General features: G+C 57.5%; 2 protein-coding genes across 8 annotated transcripts in view; one reads left to right on the top strand and one right to left on the bottom strand.

Annotated features, from left to right (window-relative positions):
- Positions 1-10,650, top strand: part of SRCIN1 (SRC kinase signaling inhibitor 1) — a 176,137-nt gene extending 165,487 nt beyond the window's left edge. For 6 of the 7 annotated variants that reach the window (XM_034755731.1, XM_034755730.1, XM_034755734.1 and 3 more), the window contains 2 exons: positions 2,807-2,944; positions 7,637-10,650. In XM_034755731.1, coding sequence (XP_034611622.1) covers positions 2,807-2,944; positions 7,637-7,858 — 360 coding nt within the window. In that variant the 3' untranslated portion in view covers positions 7,859-10,650. Of the gene's footprint in view, positions 1-2,806; positions 2,945-7,149 lie in introns of all 7 variants that reach the window. The other variant, XM_034755735.1, reaches the window with a different exon arrangement.
- A 4,242-nt stretch (positions 10,651-14,892) lies between these two features.
- ARHGAP23 (Rho GTPase activating protein 23) overlaps positions 14,893-24,046 on the bottom strand; it is a 67,292-nt gene continuing 58,138 nt past the window's right edge. Inside the window, exons 25-26 of the mRNA XM_034755648.1 lie at positions 20,901-20,932; positions 14,893-19,914 (exon numbers count right to left, since the gene is read on the bottom strand). Coding sequence (XP_034611539.1) covers positions 18,757-19,914; positions 20,901-20,932 — 1,190 coding nt within the window. The 3' untranslated portion in view covers positions 14,893-18,756. The remainder of the gene's footprint in view (positions 19,915-20,900; positions 20,933-24,046) is intronic.

Genomic DNA, 24,046 nt, shown 5'->3' with positions numbered 1-24,046 from the left:
TCCCTCTGCTTTCGGTTTTCCATTGCTTTCAGTGGTTTTTAGCTAGTCCCTGCTGTTTGCATTGCAGACTTACCTGATGAGAATGTGCTGACAGACCAGGTGGGCGAGGGAATATCTTTTATTGGACCAACTTCTGTTGGTGAAAGAGACACGCTTTCACAGGGTTGTCCTGCGTTTCCCAGCCCTGAAGAAGAGTGTTGTGCACACCTGAAACCTTGTCTCATTCACCAACAGAGGTTGTTCGAATCAAATCTCTCTCCTATCCTGGGACTGACAATGCAAACGCGAAGTTTCCCATTCATTTCTGAACATATCACACCATGTGTATAATTGGGACCCCCCCGGGGGAGGGGGATTAGGGTGATCTTGGTGTGGAAAGAACAGGGGGAGTCGAGTTATTGATCGAAGATGGGATCTGGCCGTAGCGTCAACATCCAGATTTGGAAAAACCCAAAAGTTGAGGGATGTTTGGAACCTGGTTTTTGGCTCAGACGTCTAATAGGGCTTGGAAATGTTTGCAAAATGTGGGGTCTGGATCCAGGCTTGGATTGGATTTCAAACCTCCCCTGCAGCACAGGGGTATTTGGCTCTGCGAGTAGGTTTGGGCCCATCTCAAGCACAGATTTTTGGCCAACAGTTTCTAACCCAGATGCCTAAAATTAGGCGCCCAATTCCATAGTTAGGCACCTAAATCAAGGGCCTGGTTTCCACTGGACTCAGCTGGAGCTGTGGGTGCCCAGCACCCACTGCAAGCCTGGCTGTTCATTCATGTGCCTCTCTAGGTATCCCTGTGTGGGCACATTGGCTTTTATCGTTGTGCTTTCTGCATGGGGCTGCTGGAGTAACTTTGATGAAGTTACCCCAGAGTAAATTTGGAGTAACTCCGTCAAATTCACTAGAGTAAATCTGGAATCACGCCATCAAATTGGGTGAGCAAGGGATGCATCTCCACTCCGGCGTCAGGGCCTCTCTGCTCTGACATCCCAGGCGTGTTCTTCCCCCAGTCTCCACACTCGGACATTTGCCATCGACACTCCCAGGAGACAAGAGCGTCAGGCCCCTGGTTAATTTGTATCCCGAGGTGCTTAGGGATGCTGCGTGGGTGTGGATGTCACACATCACGGGTGGATCTGAGCGGAAGGCACCATGCGTGGTGGTGCTGCCCCCACAGCCCTCTGGAAAACAAGGCCCCCGCTCACTGGGAAGTGCAGGGAAGTCGTTCGGAAGGCTGGGCGCTGCATGGCAGAGGCCCTGGTGGCCTGTTTCCAGCATGGGGCAGTACTGAGGGGATGTGTTTCCAATGCCAGAGAATCTCTGGGTGCTCACCCGCCCCCAAGAGAAATTTAATCCCCAAAATACCAGGAGGCCTCTTAAGACTCCCTCGTTTTCTGTCTCTCTGATGGAGAGTAAGGATGTGGTAACTGCATAAATGCGCCGCCTTTTGGACAGCTCTGTCCTTTGCCTCCTGTTTAGGGTGACCCCGCTCCCCAAGGCACATTCTGCCCCAAAGTTTGGGGGTGTGGAGAGCCAGGGTTTGGGTTTGGCTCCATGTTACAGACCTGGGGCCATGAGCGAAGCTTGGCTCCCGACCAGAAATTCCCACACGTTCTGGACTGCCTGGGTCTGAGGCTATGGGGATGGGCCCCATTGCCAGCATGGCCCTACTCCGAGGTTCAAAACTCATGAGTCGGGCCCACCAAAATAGTTAGATTTTTTTTAAAGATACATTTGAGGTTCTTTGTCTTTGCCTTGTGGCTTTTGAGCCTTTAGGCTCCCACTGTCGGGGTCATGATCCCAGACATCAATTTGCAGCCCCTGGTGCTTCCCGTTGTTTCAAACCGAAAGCCCAGATCTTCTCCTCATGCTCGGAGCCGGGGAACTGACCAAAGCTCACGTGACTTTGAAATGGCAAGAACGGGCAAGGCTGGAACTGCTAACAGCCGGGCTGTATCAAAGCAAGGTTCTCCTGGCGAGGGTCTTGCTGTGCCGGAAACGCTGCCAGGAGCTTGGGGTCGGGGGGAGGAACCTACTAGTGAAAAGCAGCAAATGCAGGTTCGGTTAAGCTCGCGGGCCCAATGCACTGCCACTGTAGGAGACTTAAAGTGGGTGCCAGCCCCTGCCCAGGGGGTCTGCGTTTACCACTCATTCCACTTAGGGGTGAGCTTTTCTAAAGGGCGTGGGCCTGGATCCTCAAAGGGGTTTAGGCCCCTAATCGATAGCAGTTAGGGGCCTAAATACCTTTTGAGGATCTAGGCCGTAACGTTGGCGGGGCGGCTCCAGGCACCAACGCAGCAAGCACGTGCCTGGGGCGGCAAGCTGTGGGGGGGCGGCGTGCCGCTGGCCATGAGGGTGGCAGTCAGGCAGCCTTCAGCGGCGTGCCTGCGGGAGGTCCGCCGGTCCCGTGGCTTCGGTGGCAATTCGGCAGCGGGTACGCTGAAGGCGCGGGACCGGCAGATCACCTGCAGAAACGCCGCTGAATCTGTGAAGGCCGCCTGACTGCCGTGCTTGGGGCGGCAAAAAACATAGAGCCACCCCAAGTCTGCTCCAATTGAGGGACCGATTTCAATGCGGGGCAGGTCGGTGCGGAGCGCTGATGAAAATCTCACCCCTGTGGGCTTCAGCGGGGCCTTGGCATCACACGGGGCCTCTGGATCTCACCCACTACGAGATCTTCGCCCGGGAAGCATGGCCAGCAATGCCGCTGGCCGGCCCCCACCCGCCGCCTCCCACGCCCGGAACCGGAGGCGGCTGGTGGTTGGCTCATGTGTCTGTGGGATTTAACCCCCATCCCTGTGTGTCTCAACAGAGCGGCGGGGTTTCCATTCCAGCCATGAAGATGGTGAATCCGGCCTCCAGGCTGAAGCAGAACCAGCAGGGAAGCCCGGACAAAAGCAAACACATCAAGCAGAGAATGGAATACATGAGGATCCAAGGACAACAGCAGGTAGTTTATCTCTAGAGCAGCCACAGTGGGGGACACAAACTGGTTAGGAGCCCTGCTTTTCTTAGCATGTCTGCAGGGGAGGGGGGGATAAACTTGCCCGAGAGGCTGTGTGATCGGACAGCACACGTTTTCTCTTGCTGCCTTTTGTCCTCCCGGAGCCTGCCAGCTCCCTCCTCACTTGTATCTGTGTACCTGGGGGAGGCGAGATGTACAATCAGCTCTGCTGCCCCCAACACGACGGCTTCCACAGCACTACACTGGGCACTGAGCTGAGACTAGCAAACTCATGGCACACGTGGTGTGAGGGTTGAAGTAGGATTCGCCTCTTCCCCCGAGCTCCCCACCCCAGCTCCATTCCCACCCTCCTCCCATCGGTTCAGGAGGGCCATGCCTATCAGTCACCCTTTTCTAAGGAGGAGAGACAGTGATCACTTTGACCTTAGATCCTAGACAGGCCTGAAGTCCCTTCAGAGCCCATTGTGCTCGTGATTGCAACTGGGTAACCCCCCTCCCCTCCCCCTGTGCTCCCCACAAAGTGATCTTGTGGGTCCCTCAATCTGCTGTTGGATCCACAAAGCCATGCCGGGTGGGCCCAGTCTGTGTCCACAGGAGGCGCTCTCCTCTGGTGTCTCCTGGTGCATGCAGCTCTCTACTGGGGAGAGGAGCAGCCATTTATGGCCGGGGACCGTGGGGTGTGGAGCTAACGTTCATGCTGGGGAGATTCTCCTGTGGAACGAGGTGTTTGGTTGCTCGGCTGTTTTCAGAGTCCGACCTCAGAGCAGTTTGACGTGGAGCTCAGCAAGGAATCGGTAGCCCGTTGACGCCCAGGCCAGACTCCGCCCACAAACATTAGCCACGCCCAGTGCTCTCTATTAGCAAGATCCCAATGGATGCTTGAGGGTGGGGGGGACTGTCTCCCTCCCTTCTCCGGCCCCCTCCAGATATCCCGCTCCCCATGCATTTTTGCCCAGCGCACCGCGGGCTCCCCCAATACACACTAGCCCCCAAGGTGGGCCCATTCATGGCCCTGCAGTGGGGTGGGGGAGCCTTCATGGCTCCGACCTCCGCAGCAGCTCTGGGACCATGTTCTTTCCGAGGGAGACACGCGAGACGGTGGGCGCCGGGAGACTGTAGGGCAGGTGGATGAAGATTTGGAGTAGACCCCCCCCCCGGGTGCCTCCCCAATCCCCGTTCCACGTGGGCTTGTCTGCGGTAGCATTGAGTGTGCAGCTGGGTTCACTTGCTTCTGTTGTTCTTGCCGACGCTAACAGTGCTCACAGTGGCTGTCCAACTTTCTGAGGCCACAAGGCAAGGTAACAAAAGCCAGTTTCTAGCCCTTAAACCTCCCCTCCTTCCCCTCCCCGACTGACACCCCGATCCCCTCCTCGCTCCCCCCCCTTCTTTGCCAGATTGCCCCCAGCACCAGTGGTCAGCCCTAGCCCCCTGTCCCCGCTGAGCGACAGCACCCTGGGGATGGCTTGTCCGATGTCCCATCCGCTCCCACCCAGAGTCTGTGTTTCAACCCCTCCCCCGATCCTACTGAAAAATCCCGAATTTTGCTCATTGGGGTGTAACAAAGCCCAGTGGGTTCAAGGACGGGTTCCCCCCCTCCCCTGGCCACGCTGGGTTTTGAGCCACGTCGCGTGAGCAAACTGGACCCGTCCCCGAAAGGATCCAAGCTGCTCCCTTTGCACGTTCCCCACCCACCCCTCCCCCAGTGCTAACCGGCGTCCGAGCGCCTAGAGCCCAGCACAGGTGCTGTTTGTCAGTTCCCGGGAGAGGCCTCCAGCACAGCCGGCTCCCCGGCGAGAGGCAGCCCCCAGCCCGCCGTGGTGCTGTTCAGCTCCTTCCGCAGGGTGGGGGTGTCTGGGCATGGCCGGACTCCCTGCCCTCCACCCCCCCACCATTCAATCTTGCAGCATTACACTGGCCCATGACAAGCAGTGGTGTCTCCCCCCCCCTTTCCCCAATATACCAAATCCCTTCGTGTGTTCCATTCTCATGACGACGATTGGGGGGCTGATTTCCCTTTGCCGGTCCATGGGCACCTGCCTCATTTGTGCCAGGCCTGGGGAATTTTGCTGGGCATACAGCACTCAAAAGGACCAGTCTGGAGCTGCAGCTGGGGCACGGGGGTGGGGGGGGATCCTCCCTAGGTATGAGAACAGACAGGTAACTCCGCTGAGGCAATTCACCTAGACCCACCCCATCATCCCGCTGCAGACCAGAGTAGCTCGCAGGGAAGCCATCATGCCCTGGCACCAGGCCTCTGGTACTGGCCACCGTCCGATGACAGGATGCTGGGCTAGATGGACCATCAGTCTGACCCAGTGTGGCCGCTCTTATGTTCTTCTATCCTCTCTAGATGCTAGAAAATACCAAGGGCCATAGATGCCTAAGCCCTCTTAGACCGTCTCTTCCATTTCCCAGGAGTGTGCCCTCACGTACATATCCTCATGCCTTGGCCAATCTAGGGTCTCAAGGCTGTGATTTAGGGAACCGTCTAAGGCAGTGTTTCTCCACCGGCAGGTCAAGAGCCTCCCAGGGAATCACAAAAAAGCACGAGGGGGAACGGGGGTGTCCTAAGACATTGCTCATTTTATTACAGGCTAGAGCAAAGAAAGTCTCGCTCTCCCACGCCACGCTTGCGGGTTGTGTTCCCTGGCAACCTCTCACCACGCACACGCAAATAGTGGCCAGTCGCGTAGCACCGTTAGCATGGACACAGGGGTGTTTTTTTAAACTCTTTTATAGTTGCAAAAATTGTTGATTTAGTATAAAGGGGCCGTTAAGCTGAAAAACCGTTGAGAAACGCTAGCTGAAGGGTTTTGGAGCAGGGTGTCTAAATGAGCTAGGCGCACAAGTCCCTTTGACTTTGGAAAAATCCCATTATAGGGTCCCACAAATTACTGGGAGTTTGGCACCCAGGTCATCTAGGCGGCTTGGAAAATGTCCAGGGTGCCGTCCAGAGGCCAGGCCGTGCCCGATGCATCGCACCATGGGGACGGCTTTGCAGAGACCCAGCCTGGCCTTGCCCTATCCTGATTTCCACCCCCCACCCCGTCCCTCTCATCCCTCGGCGGCTCCCCAAGTCCATTCCTCCACCGCCTCGAGATTCACATGCTTTGTGAAGCCCCACTTTGCTCTGCCAGCACCTGCCCCAAAGCCTGCTGTGGTCAAAGGGAAGCTTTCCATTGCCTTCAGTGGCCTTTGGGATTGCACCCTTAGGCTTGCCTCATGCCTTCGTCATAGTGGCCCTTCTCTGCATGTAGGGGCCAACTGTTCTAGCCCGCTGCACAGCAGACCTCTATCCCCTTCCATCTATGGACTCGGGGGGGTGGGAAGGTCTTGTAAGAGAACCTGTGGGTTTGCCCCTTTCCTAGCAGGTTACATACAGCTGCCGAGATCCTTCGCGTCTGCTCAGTCAGTCCCAGGTGTCCCTCACTAGAAGCTTGGCTTGGGCAACATGGACTATTCTATTTAAATGCTTCATAAAGTTTTGGGGTGCTGTCCTTGTTCCCCACGTTTAGGCTAACCCAGCTTGGGCGGGGACGGCAGAGTCACATTTTGGAGGACCTACCCCTTTCCCCCACCACCCGTGGCTTCTGAAGCTGCTAGATTTCAACACAAGTCACTGAACGCTCCCCCCGACCCTCCCCAGCCAAGCGACACTCCCCAGGATTCAGATGCGTCTGTGAACGACTGTCCCTTTCTTTTTCACCTGTGGGACAGCTCTGATAAACAGCACCTCTGCAGCGACCTCCCCGCTCCTCACCCCCCCTGGAAATCCCGCCTTCCCCCACACAGCTGTGATGCAACTAACTTGAATATAGTCATTGTTCTAACACGCTGTGCATGCCCAGTCTAACATTTCAATTCTTGTTCCCCCCACCCCGACCTTTCTCTCCTGTCTCCCTCTGCCTGCCTGCCTCTATGTGTGCGTGTGTGTCCGTCCGTCCGTCCGTCTGTCTGTCTCTCTCTGTCTCTCGCTCGCCTTCTCCTCTTGGTGATGCTCCTTCCCTCTTCTAGTAACCCGTGGAACCAGATCATCTCGTGCTCTGTTTGTGGTGTGGACCTTTTCCCAGCTGCTCGACCTCAGGCCTAAATCAATGCTGCTTCTGAACAAATTCCTTTTTTTAAAAAAACAAAACTGTTTGATTCCCCCGCCCTTCCTCCTCCTCCTTGAATCTTGCTTTTCTTTCTAGGCCGCTAGATCATCTAAAGAGGCTAGTGGGCTGAGTGAGACTTCCAGTCCAGTCTCAGAAAAAAATACTCCTGGCAGAACATCCATCCCTGTGTTGACTTCCTTTGGGGCAAGGAACTCATCCATTTCATTCTAACGCTCCTTGCCAACTTCTCATTCAACTGTTTTCCTCCTTACTGGGGCCTGGCTTCTCTCTTCCCTACACTCCTCCCTTGGACTGTCTTCTTGAGGCAACTTCAAAGGTCACCAGATGTCCCTCTAGCTTTTTATTTTAATTGTCCTGCTCCACTATGGCCGCCCTCCTGTCTCACTTCCTCCTCCAATATGGCCGACCTACATGTCCACTTCCTGCTCCAATATGGCCGACCTGCCACTTTCTGTTTCTTCCTCTCTTTTTTTTGTTGTTGTTGTTCTTTTTGTTGGTGGTTTTTTTTTTTTCTCCCCTCTCGACACCTTTTTTCCACCCTGGCGTTTTTTGTTTATTTAAGAGCGCTAAGAACTTCACTCCGCCCGTTCTACGAGCTTCAAGCAACAAGGACAGTGCACAGCGCCAGAACCTGCCATGCCTTGTTCAAGGGGGACCAGAACAAAAGCAGAAGGCCGTTGACGGGGGGAGGAAGGGTGTGGGGGGGAAGCGGCTTCTGAAGACGCCTCAGAAACCCTCAGATCTGACTGTTAATGCGGCTGCCACTCCGTTTTTCTTTCCTTAAAGTTTTTAAACAGCTGTAACTGTGATTAATCCTGTAGAAAACTGTGCTACAGTCTTCTAGCCAAGTCTTCATGGGTCAGTGGTGTTTTGACTTTGGGGCCTGTGTGTGCAGCTTTTCCGTTGGGCTTTTGATTGTTGACTTGCTGAAAGGTCAGTGCTGTATTGAAGGCCACCAGGGCTCATCTTGCAAGAAGCCAGCGGGTCAGTGTTTGCGTTAGCTTCACTGTCTCTTTCTTCCAAGGGTTTCCAAGGGAAACACCTGAGCGGGTTTAGTCGGCGAGATTGCCTAGTGCTTCGCAAAGGGAAAGACCAAAGGTCGGGGCATGTCAGTGGCAGGGAGGCAGAATGTTACTCCAAGAGATGTGGCTGAAACGGGTAGAGAAATTGGAATGAGACGGGGCCGGTTCCTGAAGGAGTCAGGTTTCCCGTAATCTTAGTTTCATAATGTAGCACTTTAAAGGTTTGGTCAGTTCCTTCCCGTAGGGAGAGAGAGAAACTGGCGGAGGCAGCCCGGGGCTGCATGGAGCAGAGGGGTGATGCTGAACGGTGAGGCCAGGGGCTGGGTGGCACAGAAGGGGCCGATCGTGTCGGACTGAGGGACGTGGGAGGGGAGTGGAATGGGATTGGGAAAGGCAGAGGAACGCAGGCAGGAAGGGTGAGGTTGTAAGCCCTGGATCTCGACTGGGGCAGAAGGGGCATGACCCCAGCAAGGGTCATGGCTTGTAACCGCCCTGCCCTTCCATATTGTCCTGCACCGGCAAAGGGTGAATGCCACGGTACTAAGCAATATACTGTGTGCCCAGATGGGGGTGTCCATGTGGAGGCTGCGAATGCTCTTGGAGTTTAATGCTCCTGTTCCGTGTCCTGGCCTCTGCATGGACTCATTGGTAAGTGGGAGTCTGGCATAACGGGGCCTCGCCTTGGGCTGAGGTTGGGGGCGGGGGTGGCAGTCCCCCACCGGGCCCTCTAAAACCTATAGCAATCAGCTCTGGTCAGGCAGGGCCACAGGGAACACACCAGGGGCTAGTGGCTGGTTTGCACCAGTAGCAGCGCCCCCAGGGGGCTGTAACACCCAGGAGGTGAGCGGGGGGAAGGAATGCAAAGTACAAATAGGCGAGGAGCTGCCCTTGCACGTGGCTGTGACAAATACACTGTATTGCAGGGCAAAGGGCTAGGGCTCGTTAGAGGAACCCGAGGGCGGGAGATGGGGAATGAGATTAGTAGACGAGCCACAGGTCCAGTGGCCAATGCTGGGTCTCTTGGGCTCAGTCTGGAGCCACGGAGAATGGGCACAAAAGAGGGGCACGTGTCCTGGACTCAGATAGGTACGGAAGAGGTTTGTTAAAGTACAATACATACATGTGCGTGTGTGTGGGGTGGGTGGGGGGAATGGCCAGTCACTGGACAAACAAAATGTAAGCACAGATTATATCTAGGGGGATCTATGCGAGCTGTGTGTGTGGGTGTGAATATCCCAAATGCTATATTGTAGAGTGCGGATCATGTGCAACCAGAGTACGAAATCGAATCACTTCTTTCGTTGCCTAGTTCGTCGTCCGTTTTCAGTTCCTTCTCTTTTTCTTTTCTTTTTTTCCTTTCTTTCTTTTTTGTATAGCGATCATTTTTGTACGAAAAGAACGAGCCTTTTTTTGAATAACAAAGAGAAAAGAAAAAAAAAAAGAAAAGAACCATAATGCAATTTCTTTGGATTGCAAAAAGCAACTCTTTACATTTAAGTGAAGTGTCTTAACATTTTATATTGTTTTAAAAATATATTTACATATTATATATATATAATATACGTAATATAAATATATATATAAATATTTAAAAACAGAAGAAATAAAAGAACTCTCTTCACGGCTGGTATATGAGGGGGTGGCTCTTCTTCCCTGGTGAAATTGTTGCTTTAGAAACGCAGCTTTAACGCTAACGCTCAGCTTACCGTCCTGTTTCCATGCTTTTCCTAGACCCCTCCCTGTTGCCTGTCTCTCCTCCCCCCTTCTGACATTTTGTGTGCATGGTGGGAGAGGCTGGTATGCATGTGGAGGGAGCCACTGGTGCCTGTGTGGGACACCAAGCACCAGGACCGGTTGTCGGTAGCAGGGATTGAACCTGTGACCCCTGGATTGTAAAGTATGACCTTTAAAGCCCAAGTCTTGGGGCTGAAGCAGACTTCTTGCCCGGGGCGGCAGGGGCAGGGTGGGGCGGGGGGAGAACAGAGCACCAAGCCGGTTACACTTGTCCCAGCTCCACTGTAGCAATTTTTAAGCGGTGGGGGTCACAAGATATAGGCAGAGTCAGGCACACACTGGACTAATGGGTCGTTTCTTCCCCCCGGGGAGGAGCCAGATAAAAGGAAGAACAAGAGGCGGAGTTTAGTGGGGGACTTAGCGCCACCCGCTGGGCAGGGAGGAGAAGGAGCTGTCCCAGCTCTTCAAGGAAGTGCTGGGTTTATGTCTAGATTATTTCCCCCTTGCCCGGCATTGTCCGAGCCCTTCCCCACCCCAGGGCCAGCCTCAGCCCCTAGAAGTCCGACACCCCTCTCCGAGGCCGTGGCCCTGTGCCCCTGGCTGGAGCCAGACGGCTCGGCTCGGCTTGGCTTCACACAGTGGGGCAAAATGCTCAGGCGGGGCCTTTCGGGCCGAGCCGGAGCCAGGCGCAAGAGACAGAAGGTGAAGCGTTCATTTAAAAAAAATAAAATAACAAAATTTTCAGTACCAAAGTGAACCATTGTAGCAAAGCTGTGGCTTCTGATTGCGGCCCTGGCTCCCCTCCCCCACCGACCCCCCCCTCCCCGCTGGCCCCCTGAACCCGCTTCCACAGCCTGCCTAGGGCCAGGCCAAAGAAAGACCATCCCTGCAAAGGCCAGGAGGTGGCAGTGTCATGGCTTGTCTCATGGGCGTTAGTGAGTGTTGGGTGCCCGCCCACCAGGCCCTGCCAGGATGGGGGTGTGCCCAGCTCAGAGGGGGAGTGTTGAGGGCAGAGCACCCAGTATTAAGGATGGCCAGATGCCCTGGTGAAGGCCTTCCAGCTCCCATGGGGGGGGAGGACACCCCCCCCACACACACACACTGTGCCTCGAGGTAGGGGCTGGACAGGTCTATGCTGCTGTGGGCCAGTGCGTCACGGTCTTGCTCCTGCCGGCGTGTGAGTAGGAAGGGTGGGGAGGCTTACAATAGAAACGCTGGCATAGCCTCACCCCTGTAGCTAAGGGCTAGCCCCCACACACACAGTGCTCCCCCTCCCCCACTGGAGGGGAAGGTGTTTTTAAAACCCAGTCAGGTAAACCACTGCCAGCCACTCACCCTGCCTTCGGCCTCACCTGGACGTGCTTAACTTGATTTCAACCTGGCCTCGCGCCGGCTGGAACGGGCTCGCGGGGGCAGGCCGCTGTGTCACTAAATTAGCAAAAAATGCTGCAGCCTGCTGTGTGGGGGCGGGGGGGGGGGGCAGATTTTTTTTTTCAAAGGCACAAAGAGGGTAACAGGGTCAAAAGCACCTAAGGCCCCGCTCTTCCCTGGTACTTATGCACCTAACTCCCATTGGCGTCAGTAGGCGTTCAGCAGCTAAACACAGTTCAGGTTCTGGGGCTTAGGCAATAGAAAAAGAAATCAATGGGCTTTTGAAAATGCTTCGCTAGGCACGTAGGCCCAGGTGCGTAACGCCCTGCGGCTTTTAAGGAGACTTGGGCACCTGTGAACAGCTGCCGCAAAGGTGCACGTGTTTACAGCTGCAGTCTCCTGTGTGTTGCGACGGCTTTCCCCTCGCACGATGGCCGTGACTAATAGTGTCGTGGGGCTGCCTTTTAGCTACCGGGAGGTGATTTTCCACACTCGTCTGTGGCTTTGAAGGGAATTACTGGGCATTTTGTTTTGGTTAATTTCTATTGGCTTCATTTCCTACCCCCCAGCCCCGCCATGGTTAAGCCAACTAGTTTTCTATACGTGTGTGCGTGCGTGTGTGTGTGTGTGTGCGCGTGTGTCATTTTCATGGCATCACTCAACTTGTGTGTGAGACCACCAATAACAGCGTGTTGACTTAAAAATAAACCCACTTTATTCTGACTTTTAAATAAAAATAAAAATTAAAAAAAAAAAACTAAAAAAGGCACCACCCAAGTTATGCATGTCTCTCTGGAGCCGTTGCTGCATGCCACACCTTGCTTTCGTCGTCTGAGACTGTATGTTGGTTAAAAATTTTAAAAGGACAAAAAAAGAAAACTTTAGATGCTGTTTTCGGGGTTTCTACAATGTCGTGTGTGTCTCTCTCTCGCATGAATTTTATTGTGAACTGTTTTGAAAAAAAAAATACAAAACAAAACAAAGCTGGTTGTAAAGGCCAGTGCTGGAGTCTGTATGTTTTTGTAAATCTTTTTCCGGCTTCTGTCTGTAGCGTAGGTCTATGTATAAACTATACGGATGCCATGGATAGTTCTGTGAGAAATGTGATCGTTGTAACTTGAAAAATTCCAAATGACAAAGGGTTGCTTTTTCTTTTGCCTTTCCTTTCTTATTTTCTTTTTTATCAGAGTGTCTGGCTTTAATAAAACACCTTTTTTTTTTTTCTCTATAGCACTTCTTCCCTTTAAGATTTGTCTTGTGTTACTGCCTCTTAACCAACCACCCAACCATGGGCCTGGGGCAAGCCTTCCTCAGAGGGCCGAGATGCTGCAGTCTTTGTTACTCCCCTTCCTGTACACATACACCCCAACCTCTAGCTCCAGTTGGCCCAGCAGGACGCTCCACGCTCAAGCCCTGCTGATATGCTGACTAGCCTTGGCAACGCAGTGGGTGAGGTACCATCTTTTACTGGCCCAATGTCTGTCGGTGAGACAGGGTTTCGCCTCTTCTTCAGGGCCGAGAAGGTGCTCGGGGTACGTCTACACTGCAGTTACACACCTGGGACTCGGACTGCGGGGCTGTAAACGTGCCGTATCGACATTCGGGCTTGGGCTGGTGCCCGCACTTTGGCCAGTTGTGGAATCGCCATCATTGGAGATTTTAAAGCGCAGGTTAGACACACACCTGTCAGGGATGGTTTAGACAACACTTAGTCCTGCTATGAGTGCAGGGGACTGGACTAGCTGCCCTCTTGCGGTCCCTGTGAGTCTATGCTTGTTTAGGCTGGGTAGGTAACATATTCTAAGGCCCCAGTAACCTCGCTGCAGTCATTAAATCCATGACTGTTAGCGTCTCGCAAGGTAATGAATGGCACTGCCGCCTCGGCTTTTGAAGGGGTGCAGGTTTCCTAGGAGGCTGGCGCCGTCAGCGCTAGGTTGAGCCTTGTGCCACGTGTGCGCTCAGGTAGGATTGTCGTGGTCTGTGTGCGTTCATGCGCGAGCAGAGCGCTAGGCTGGGGTCCCCCACTGAGGCCAGGGCTACACTAGCGCATTGCCAGCTGTGCCGGGGTGGAGCCGCTCGACTTAATAAAACCACCTCAACAAGCGGTGGTAGCGGCCTTAGTGCAGCGGTTGTCAAACCGGGGCGGTGGGGGGGGGGGGGCGACAGGGCTGGCTTAGACTTGCTGGGGCCCGGGGCCGAAGCTGAAATCTGAGCACGCCCGCCCAGGACTGACATCCGCAGGCTTTAGCCCTGGGGGTTGGGCAGTGGCGGATTAATGATTTTGCCGCCCCTAGGCCCTGAAATAATTGCCGCCTTGCCCCGACTCCACCCTTTTCCCGCTCCCATTCCAACCCCTTCCCCAAAGTCCCGCCCCCAACTCCGCCCCTATTGGATCCCTTCCCCAAATCCCCATCCTGGCCCCGCCTCTTCACCCAGCATGCCACGTTCCCCCTTCTCCCCCCTCCCTCCCTGCCCCGCGAAACAGCTGTTTCGCGGCACAAGCGCTGGGAGGGAGGGGAGAGAAACAGGACGCGGCGACGAGCTGGAGCAGGGGAGCTTCTCCGTGGGTGCTCAAATTTGCCAGCCTAGGCCTAGACCTTAATACGCCACTGGCATCGGGACTCAGATTACAGGCCCCTGCCTGGCACTGAACCCTTAGGCACGCCCCCCCGCACCACCACCGGAGGCTCAGGCTTCAGTCCCCCCTCCTGGGGTCCTGGAGTAATGTTTATTGTCGAAAGGGGGGGGGGTCATGGGGCAAAGCCCGGCCTTGGAGGTTTTTAGGGCACAGACTGAGGCAGGTGTGGGCCCCCGGCTCATGAAAGGGCAGGTATTGGGCCAGGGCGAAGCAGCAGCGTGTGGGCTCATCTACATCTAAAATCCCCCTGACCCCTCTGCCCCCCGAGCCCCATAGCTGTGCTGGTCTAACCCCCAGTCGGACAAATGCCTGTTGCCCTAGCGCCCATCACTTGGGGAGGTGGCATTGCTACAGCAACGCGGGGGGGGACTTGGCCATCGCTTTAAGAAGCATCTACACGACAGCGCCCCTAGTGTAGACAGCGCCCGAGTTACAACTCAGCCAATCCCTCCAGCTGTTCACCGTATGGTGGATTTACTCAGCTCGCGTGCAAGCAAGTGTACGAACGTGAGCCTAGTGGGGCCGTGCAAACGAGCCCACAGCCCTCGTGTTCAGTGTCTGTACAGCACCTAGCGCTGTGGGGCCCTGCTCCAGCACTGGGGCTGCCGGGTAATCCTGCAAGACAAGTAATAACGATAACGATGCTCACAGGGATTGCAGCTGCACCCCCACTGCCCCCTTTTCGCAGAGACAGTCACAAGAGGTGCGGGACCTTGATCAACTCTGACCTGGCATTGTCTTGCCCTATTCACCCGAGCTCTGCCCCTTTTCCCCACGTCACGAGATTTCACTGAGACACCATCACATTACCAGCCCTGTGGGATTGTCCAAAGGCCCTGAGTCAAGCAGGTGCACGAGGCCCACGAGTGTTAGCCTGGGAATTGCCGTAATGCACCATCCAACGGTCCAGCTCGCCCATCGCCAACTCAGGCAGCTGCTGAGGACGGTGTCAGATACGCCCCCGAGCGCCTGCTGGTGGAATTGCCTGGCTCACGCAGGAACGTTCGGTTGCTAAAAAGCCAACGGACCAATTCAATAAAAGCAGAAAGTCTGTTCCTTGAATACGCCAGTTTATTTCCAATATATAGAACTGTACGGCGGCGAGGGCCAAACCAGGTGGGTTGGTTTTTTTTTAGTTTTGCATATTCCATATATATGTCTGACCTTTTACAACACATCAAGGAAAAACATGACACATGCAGGAAGGTTTTAAAAATTCAACACTGTTACAGCACTTGGTGGTTTTCTTCTGGGGTTTTTTTTTTTAAATGAGCGAAACTTCTTAAAAAAATCCTTATAAATTCTTTGTAATATGTTACACATTTCAAGACAGTATTTACACAAAAAAATGAAAACAACAAAACTTTACAGCAATTATTTGCATAAAGTATGAGAACGATGCAGAAACTGGAGTAAGGTTTTTTTTTTTTGTTTTAATTTTATTTTTAAAATCCTCCCAAGGCCTCTCATTGGAATGGCGGCAGTTCAAAGCGGAAGACGCGGCGTGGCGTTATTTTGTAGCCCCAGCGTGGTAGAGGACAGCTGGGCGCTCGCTGCAGAGACAGTACCCCTGGGTCAGTAAGACCATCGCCTGGCACGGGGCTGCAGTTGGCCTTTTTTCTAAACACAGAGACGGGTGCATTGGATTTGGCGGGGGGGGGGGGTGGTTTTAATTTCAAACTAAAAGGGAGCCACAATCTAGCAGCATGAAAACACAGTTTACCATTTTCAAGAGGAAAAATATAAACCACTGCATAGGACGACAGACGTTTGCTTGCCTGGTAGAAAGTGGGACTTTCTGTGCATGGAATTAATACGCTGCCTGGCTCCAGTTACCTGGGAGGAATGAGCTCACGCCAGTGTCGGCCCTCCTGACGCTGAGAAATGCAGCGTGCGACGGACTCAAAACTCTTCCACGGCACTATGTCTGTAGCGAGAGACAGGCTGCCAGGACGAGCCAAATTCCAGTTTGTGTAAGATTAGCCTCACCTACCCGCAGCACCCTCACCAGTTCCCATTGGCTCCCTTAACCCGAACCCTGCACCCTGTTACAGCTGCTGCGGCCTGCCCCCAAGGCGGCTGCATCGGTTGCAAAAGCGCTTTGAGACGCAAGGCCGTGACCGGTGCCCCCAGCTGGGCGGGTGGCACAAGCACTGGGACGTTGGCGGTGTGACGGAAAACAAAACACAAACGAGTTCCTGGGTGAAACCAGCAGGGGTGGGCGAGGGGAGGTTTGCAGGGTGGACACATTCCTGTCGCAGTGGTTTGAATGCTCCAGTCCTTGTGCATCCCAAGGGCGATGCAGAGCAAGTGTGCACGCTCCGGGCTCCGGCAAGCCCTGCATTCAAACCCAGTTCTCTCTGTGCTCTGGCCACAGCTGCTCTACCCAGGTGCGGGGCAAAGGGCAGCCAGTTAGTGCTGGGAACCAACTGGGCTGTGAGACACAAACACGCCAGGCCTGTCCCTGGGCATGCGGGGGCCTGGGAGGAGGCGAGCTGGTAGGGCTGAAAGCCGGGCTGTGCAAGGTAGGGACTAGGATTAAACCGCCTGGGGCACTGGCCCTGCTGTGTTCGCAGCCACACGGCACCGGGTCTGGAGCATTAACACTGGGCTGCCCACAACCCGGCTGGAAACAGGCTCGGGGCCGGATGGCGCGATGGGCATTACGGGTTTACCCCGGGCCATTTCCCCGGTCGGCGCTGCTAGCAAGGGCCTGACTCGACAGCGGCCAGGATAGATCTAGTCTCAATCCCGTGAGCCGTGCGTTCTCCCAGCGTCGCTGCCACGGGCCCTGGGCCTGGCTGCTCTCTGCAGTGCCACTTGTGTGTCCTGTGTGCACCCGCACCGCTCGCTCACACCCCCCTCCCCGCCCTGCTTCTCAAAGGGGCTGCGACCTGCCTGGGGGTGTCACCTAACGCTCACGTCCCCAGCTGCCCACTCCACCTGCTAGCCAGGGGGCTGCCCAGCCAAAGATGCCCCCACGCTCCCCTGGGAGTGCCCGAGTCCCACCGGGCGGCTTAACCTCAGTGAGCTTTGTGAACCCGCCTGTCCAGGGGCAGGAGGCCTCGGGCCGCAGAGAGCAGCTGAGGGTCGTGTCCGGGGAGGAAGGGCAGCTGCCGAGTGCTCAGGGCTCAGCTCCAGGCCCCAGTGATGCCGGTGGGGCTATCGACTGCAATGGGGCCAGGATTCCTCCCTCCTCCCGGGATGTTCCTGGCTGGCCCACGTAGCTCTGCTTCCCTGGCTGGGTTTCCCTGCCACACTGGAAGCACTGAACCAGCCATGACCTGGGCCCCCTTCCTACGCTTCCCCAGCCCCTGCTCCTTCTCTTGCTTCTTCCCCCGTGGCTTTGAGGCTAGCAAACAACAGCACCTCCTCCCTGGCAGAGCGTAGGACCTGGCGCGGCCTGGCACAGGGGAGGGGCTGGGGAACAAAGGGCCCCTTGGCACGAGGGACATTTCCCAGCATTCACGCGAGTGGACCCCGCACCTGGTGCCAGCGGGCATGTGGTCACTGAGCACGTGCCAACAGCCCCAACACACACACACTCCTGCTCAGGTGCCAACGATGCCACCACACCTACATCTACCAATTACCCAACACTGAATCAGGCTGGACACAAGGGCACCACAGGCACGTGCTCCATGGGGCACAGCCATAGCACACACGTGCACACACACACATGTGCAAATGGTGTACATGAACACACATGTGCAACTGGTGCACATGCACGCACTCACACAGGTGCAACTGGTGCACACGTGCACACACACAGGCGACTGGTGCACACGCATGTGCACACACACAGACCTGAATGGTGCATGTGCATACACATGCACACGCCAGTGTTACGGGCCAGCGGAAAAACGCTCACGCTCTTGAGAAAAGCCCACGTGCGGGCGCTGTGTCTGCGCGGCCTCCTGTCTCCATTCCACAGCCGCCTCGCTCACCCTGGACTGACCCGGGGTGGGAGAACCGGCTTGGGAAAGGGAGGGCCTCTTGGGGGCGGGCGGGACTGGGGTGCCAGGGACCCTCTGTTCAAAGCCACCCAGCAGTTCCTTGCACACCAGGGGGCACTTTCTCTGAGCCGAGGGGGCAGGGGGAGGGGCACAGTGATGTGATGCCAGAGCTGGGGCAGGATTTCAGAGGCACCAGCTCCTGCTGGGAGGTTTGGGGGCTGGCAGCGGGGGGCTGGCAATGGTCTCATGGAAATCGGAGCACCATTCCCCTGCCCCCAACTCCCCGCGTCAGCGGGGAGCAGCCCTTCGCAGGAACCGTGGGATCCCCCACCAAGGGGGAGGCAGCGAGAGCCACGCACGCTCCCCCCGTGACATCCGGGGGACAGTGGAGCGGATCTGGCAGCCTCAGGGACCCCGCAGCCATGCAGGGAGATGTGCTGGGGGAGGCCAGGAGGCCGGGGAGGGGTTGCCTGTCTCAGGCCAAGTGCATCCTGTGGGTACGCCATGCCCGCCCATCCCAGCTGCAGGCTGGACCCAAAGGGCTGGGATCCCGGCTCTGTGGCGAGGCCGGGACGCTCCGAGCTGCGGACAATCCCCCACCCAGGCCTGGCCTGGCAACGTCAGGGGTGGGGGAGTCTTAAAAAGGAAGACAAATCAAACAGACTCACGATTACATCCCCAAACCAAGGGAGGGTCGTTCAATGAACACCGCGCCCGAGCGCCAGCCAGGCAGCGCGGCCGGGGGCGTCTCCGGCAGCCTAGGGAGCCCCGTGAGAAAGGCCAAGGGACGTTCAAGGGGCAAGGCCGGCAAAATCAGGGCGAGTGGCTGCTGGCCCCTAGGGGGCGCTCCAACCTCTGTGCGGATGTGGAACCGCCCAGAGAGGGGACTTCAGCCTTCGCCACAAGCGGCAGCACAGGGGGCGAGAGAGATGGGGGGGGAAGCAGAGACAGGCCTCGGGGGTTAGAGACAATGGTGGAAGCGGAAAGAAGCTGCGCGGGTGGGAGCCGGGCCCCGGTCGCCAGGGTTCCCCTCCGGGCCCTTACTGTGCAGCTGCTCACCGGCGCCGCCCTGGTGGCTCAGGGCCGAGGACGAGGAGGGCCTGGCCTTGGTCGACTCCAGGCTGCTGAGGCCCGAGTCCTTGTCGTCTCTGTGCAGGTCCCTGCAGGAGGCGCCGGTGTCCGGGGGGCAGAGCTCGGGACCCATGGGGGGACCCTGGCCCGGCGTCTGCTGCTCCTTCCACTCGTTGAAGTTGAGGTCCTTCAGGCCGCCGGGCACCACCACCGTATGGCGCCTCCAGGAGCTCTTCTTGCGCCGCGTCTCCGGGGAGTGGGGCTTGCGCAGGCGCACGGCCAGCATGTCGTCGGCCGAGCCGCGCAGACGCAGGCGGATCTGCTCCGTCAGCGAGGGCCTGGCCGGGGCCCCGCTGCCCCACGGCTCCCCACCGGCCCCCGGGGGCTGCAGGGACTCCTGGCTGCCCTTGGTGGACGACTCGCTGTCCAGACGGGGCCGCGCCAGCTTTCTGCGGGCCAGCGTGTCGCACTGGATGAGCCGGTGGGAGTTGAAGGAGGCCCGGGCGAGTTTCTCCTTCTCGCCGCTCTCCGCCTCGGGCCCCTGCCCGGCGCCCGGCCCCGCCCTCCCCAGCAGGAAGCTGCTCTCCGTGTCAGTCTCCACGTGGCTGAATTCGCTGCGCTCGTCGTCTGCCTCGTCACCTCGGCTCTCGGCCACCGACTGCACCTCCGAGCACAGGCTGCGGTCGATGGTGGACAGGGTGGAATAGCCCGAGACGATGGACCGGGCGTCCGGCGCTGGCTCCCTCGGTCCCGCCTGCTCCTCTGTGCTCGCTCGGCGGCTCGGAGCGTCGCGCGTTGGGCCTGGCTCTCCGGGGGCCACGCCGCAACCCGGCCCCTTGGCCTCTTCCTCCTCCGCACCCCCACCCCTGGCCTCCTCGGCTCTGCCTTTGCTGGTGCCCTTGGTGGCTTCGTGCTCCGAGTCGTCGTCCGTGCTGCTCCCCAAACGCTTGGCCTCCCGCCGCTTCTTCCTCTTGCGGTTGACGGCGGCGATGAAGGAGATGGCGAGCAGCTCCTTGTTGTACTGATCCTTCCGGGGCGCCCCCGAGCCCTGCTGGAGAGACAACCACCCGGCTTAGTGCCACGGCCCCGGTCCCTGCTGCTCACGGCTCCTCCCCGGCCCCCGAGCCCAGGCAGCTTCGCACCGAGCGCTCAGGCCACCGACCTGGCCACAGCCGCCCTGCCGCAGCAGTGCGTTCTGGGAAAATCGGGGGTGGCATCCAATCGTGCTGTGGTGCATTCTGGGAAATATTTAGGCCACTGTCCCATAGTGGTGCAGTGCATTCTGGGGAAATGGAGGCTGCCATCTCTCAGGGCACAGGATTGCACGTGCCTTCCCACTCCTCCACGTCCCAGCCAGCCCGTGGAGCCAGCAGAACCACCAGGACGGATGCTAAGGAGAGCTCCTGGGAAGGGGCCTGTTAGGAACCATGTCACGGGTCGGCATGAAACATATGTCGAGTGACCCAGAGTTCGAATTCTGGCTACTGCAGAGACATGCACAGCCCCTCGTCAGGATCAGGGCCCGGCTGGGCAGACCTGCTCGGAGAAACTGGCCAAGACCCTCCCTCCCCAAAAGGATCTAAATAGACAAGGGGGAGAGGGGAAACTGAGGCAGAGAGAGAGCAGTGACACACAACAGGCCGAGCCAGGAACAGAACTCAGTTGTCTTTGACTCTCAGGCCAGGGTCCTACCCACTGGGCCATGCCACCATCCTGTGACCTGCAAGGTCACCTTGAAGCTTTCTCCTGCCTCATCAGACCCAAGTAAACCCCTGGACCTCCCTTCCTCATACAGAGTTGGCAATCCCGCGAACCCGCCCGTCTGGCTGCTCTCGGGAGGACAGGACAGCACGGCCCAGGACTGAGGTGGGAAGGGCCACACAAAGGATTTATGGGTAAAACGCCGAATTTCCACCCTGCGTTTCCTGCCCTTTGCGCTGGGCCAGAGGCCGAGACCCAGCAAAGCTGGAGATGTTAGCACACACAGGAACCACCCCCCAGCCTTCAGAGAGTCCCTCACACGGGAGTCCTCACCTTCGATTTGGCAGAGCCGCTATTGGTTGAATCTGTAACGCAAAAGACAGAGCAGGGATTAGGGTGGGCGGGGGAGGTCTTTGCTAGCGGAGGGGGGGGGGGCTAGGGGCGTGCGGGCATCACAGCAGAGGGACGTTTCTCAAGGGCATCCCCAAGCTCTCCCTCCACGTGTGGCTCTAATCAACGGCACGATCAGCATCCACGTTGCTCCAGCAACTGGCAGTGGGGCGCCCAGGCTGGGAAATTAACGAGGCCCAGGGGTCGCTGTCGGGAGGGGCGCCAGAACAGCGGAATTTGGGGCACTTTGCAAAAAGTCCCCAAAGCTCTTGGTTTCGGGCCGGACCAAACGTTTCGATTTCTGACCATTTTTAAACATTTTTGATTTTTTTTTTTTTTTCAAAATTTCCTCAAATTTTATTTAAAGAAAAAACTCATTTGGAAGGGACAAATGGAAAGGATTCGTCAGATTTATTTTTCCGCCCTCAAAATGAACAATTTGGCAAAACTGACGCGAATTTGTCCAATGTTCTGGTGCTGCCGATGCCAGAAAAAAAAAGTTTCAACCACAAATTTTCACCCAGCTCCGGCCGGCCTAGCCATGGAGGTTCATGTGCCTCAAGGCAGGGGCTTCCCCCAGACTGGGGGGGGAGCGTTCTGGGGATCTCACGGGAGGAGCTTCCAGGAGGACAGCCTACAATGATCTCTGGGTCCCTCTGTCCATTTGTGTGCGACCCGCGCGCCCCGGTCACACAACCGCTGGGTTAATCGCAGCACGGGGGAAAAGAACGGCCACCGCCACGGGGGAAAGAAAAGGAAACGAGAAAAAAAAGACCCAGGCCCAGCTGGGAAACACCCAGTCGCCGGAGCCCCCTTCACCCACCCAGCAGCCGGACGGGTGCTGCCAGTGGCGCTGACGGACTGGAGCCACGAGCCCAGGACGGATGGACGGACGGGGGGAAAGGGGACAGTGGGAGAACACAGGACGAGTTACTCTGCTGGCACCTGGGCTTTCCCCCTGGGGATGGGGAGGCCCCAGGCCGGGTTATGCAGCGCTCATGCGCCCCAGTGCAAACAGGGGGAGCTCTCCCCTCTGATGCTGGGGACGTGTCCACTGAGCTCGGCTTAGACCCAGAGGGACCCAATCCCCATTTACACTAGAGCCCCTTTGCACCGATCCCCGCGGCCACACACGTATCACCGACCCTCCGTGCGGTTCAGACTCACGGCCTGCAGGGCCAAGGCACAAGCTCCTACCGCTGGCGCTAAAGAAGGGGTCTCCTACAGCTGGGAGCAGCCACCAGGGGCGATGCCTGCCCCCCATACTACAGCAGGGAGATTTTTAGCAGGGGGACCACCGGCAGATCCCTGGTGGTGGAAACTCCATCTGAAGTCAGGGAGCGACGCCCATTCCCAGCAGCCAGGGACCCCCGGGGCCGTGTGCGGCGAAGGGCCAACGCGGCTCAGTATTGCCCACGGGCTGCCTGCTCCGAGCCCAAGCCCAGGTCTCTCGCTGCGCCGGAGGAGGGGCAAGCCCCAAGGAATGCACAGGCGAGGGCCGCGCGGGGACCGTGTGTTAATCTGCAATGTCTCGCAAGCAGGTTAAAGGGGGGGTGGGGGAGAGGATGCACCCACCGCGCCAGCCCCCACTCCACCACACTGAGAAGCACAAGGACAAACACAATCACCGCCCCCACCCCCGGCGGAGGGATGGGACTCGCGGCTGGTGCTTATGAGAGGGGGGGCCAGGAGGGGAACGCTGACCCCTGGGAGGATCTGGAATCCCAGCCCCTGAACCTGCAGCCAGCCACCACTGGGAAGAGCCTGCTGTGAACCATGGGGGCTGGCGGGTCAGCGTGGGCTCTTTGGGGGGCGCAGGGGTCATGTGGGGCTGGGGGGCGCAGCCGGGAGGGGGCTGGGCTGAGTGGCCACTGGGAAGGCTCAGAGAGGGGAGAGGCCCAGGGTTGAAGGGGCGTCTCTGCACCCTGGACAGGCAGAGGGATGGGGGTCTCCCAAGGGCCCACCCATGACCTCAGCACCCTGGGGTGGGTGGCACCAGCTGATCTGACTCCAGAGGAATCCCCCGCACCCACTCTCATGGCCAGGCTCGCGCCCCTGGCATTCACAGAACCCGGCTGGCAGGGCTCCCCCTGCGCCCAGCTACGGCTCGGGTGGGCTGATGCCAAGCACCGGGGACATGGGCACCAGGACCAGCAGGCCTCTGCCCCGATGCTGTGGGTGCTCTCGGGCGGGCAGGGTGGCAGAGGGGCAAGGGGCTCCCCTGTGCTCCCTCACAGAGCAATGCCCAGAGAAAACTGCATGTCAGAGGCAGGGCCCTCGTGTACCCAAAGCTGCGGGTGAATGTGGGGGGGGAGGGGAGGGTCCAGATCATTCATCCTCTGACTATAATGGTGGTGCAAGAGGGATGAATCACACCAGGGGGTGTCAAGCTGGGGGTCGTGACCTTCCGGGGGGGCAAAGGGGTACCGGGGGGCATGCCTCCCTGCCCATGGCCGAAGAAAGGCCACGTGGGTCACGGGGTGACGTGCGCTGCGGCCAGCGCAGTGGGATAGGGACGGGGGGCGCTCTTCCCGGGGGGATGGCGCAGGGCTGCGGCTCCCCTCCTGCACCCGCTCTCGCACGATCGCCCGACGGAATTAGTGCATGAGCAATGCACCCAAGCAGCAGCACTGTACCCGCTCTAGAGCTCCAGGAGATCCGCTGGAGGAGGAGGAAGAGGAGGAGGAGGAGGGAGAAGAAGACAGCAGAGAGACGTTTAAGAAAGAGCATAAAGAATCAATGTCATTTCAAAGCGGCTGCGCTCCGTACGCGCAGCTCGAGCCGGGGGGGGAGGGACCAGGCACCGGACAGAGGCAGACCCGTGGCAGAGCTGCTGGGGCTGGCTGGCTAGTGAGGGAACAACGGGCAGCCCTGTGGTTTGATGGACTGTTCCGCGGGGGGCTCGGGGACAGCGGCTATCAGGGAGTATACACAGGAGAGGACCTGGGGAACTCACTGACACTAGACCAGCACTTCCCAGCAGTAACACTAGGGGGAGCCCAACAGCAGTTGGTAACCAGCCCGTGGCCAGTGATTGGCTCCTTGTTGTTCCTCGGTGCCAGCTGTTCCATCACACCCAATCCTCAGCA

The sequence above is a fragment of the Trachemys scripta genome, chromosome 23 (assembly GCF_013100865.1).
Source record: "Trachemys scripta elegans isolate TJP31775 chromosome 23, CAS_Tse_1.0, whole genome shotgun sequence".
Taxonomy (NCBI): domain Eukaryota; kingdom Metazoa; phylum Chordata; order Testudines; family Emydidae; genus Trachemys; species Trachemys scripta.
The sequence above is the reverse complement of the archived record's forward strand: the minus strand, read 5'-3'. Positions and strand labels throughout refer to the sequence as shown.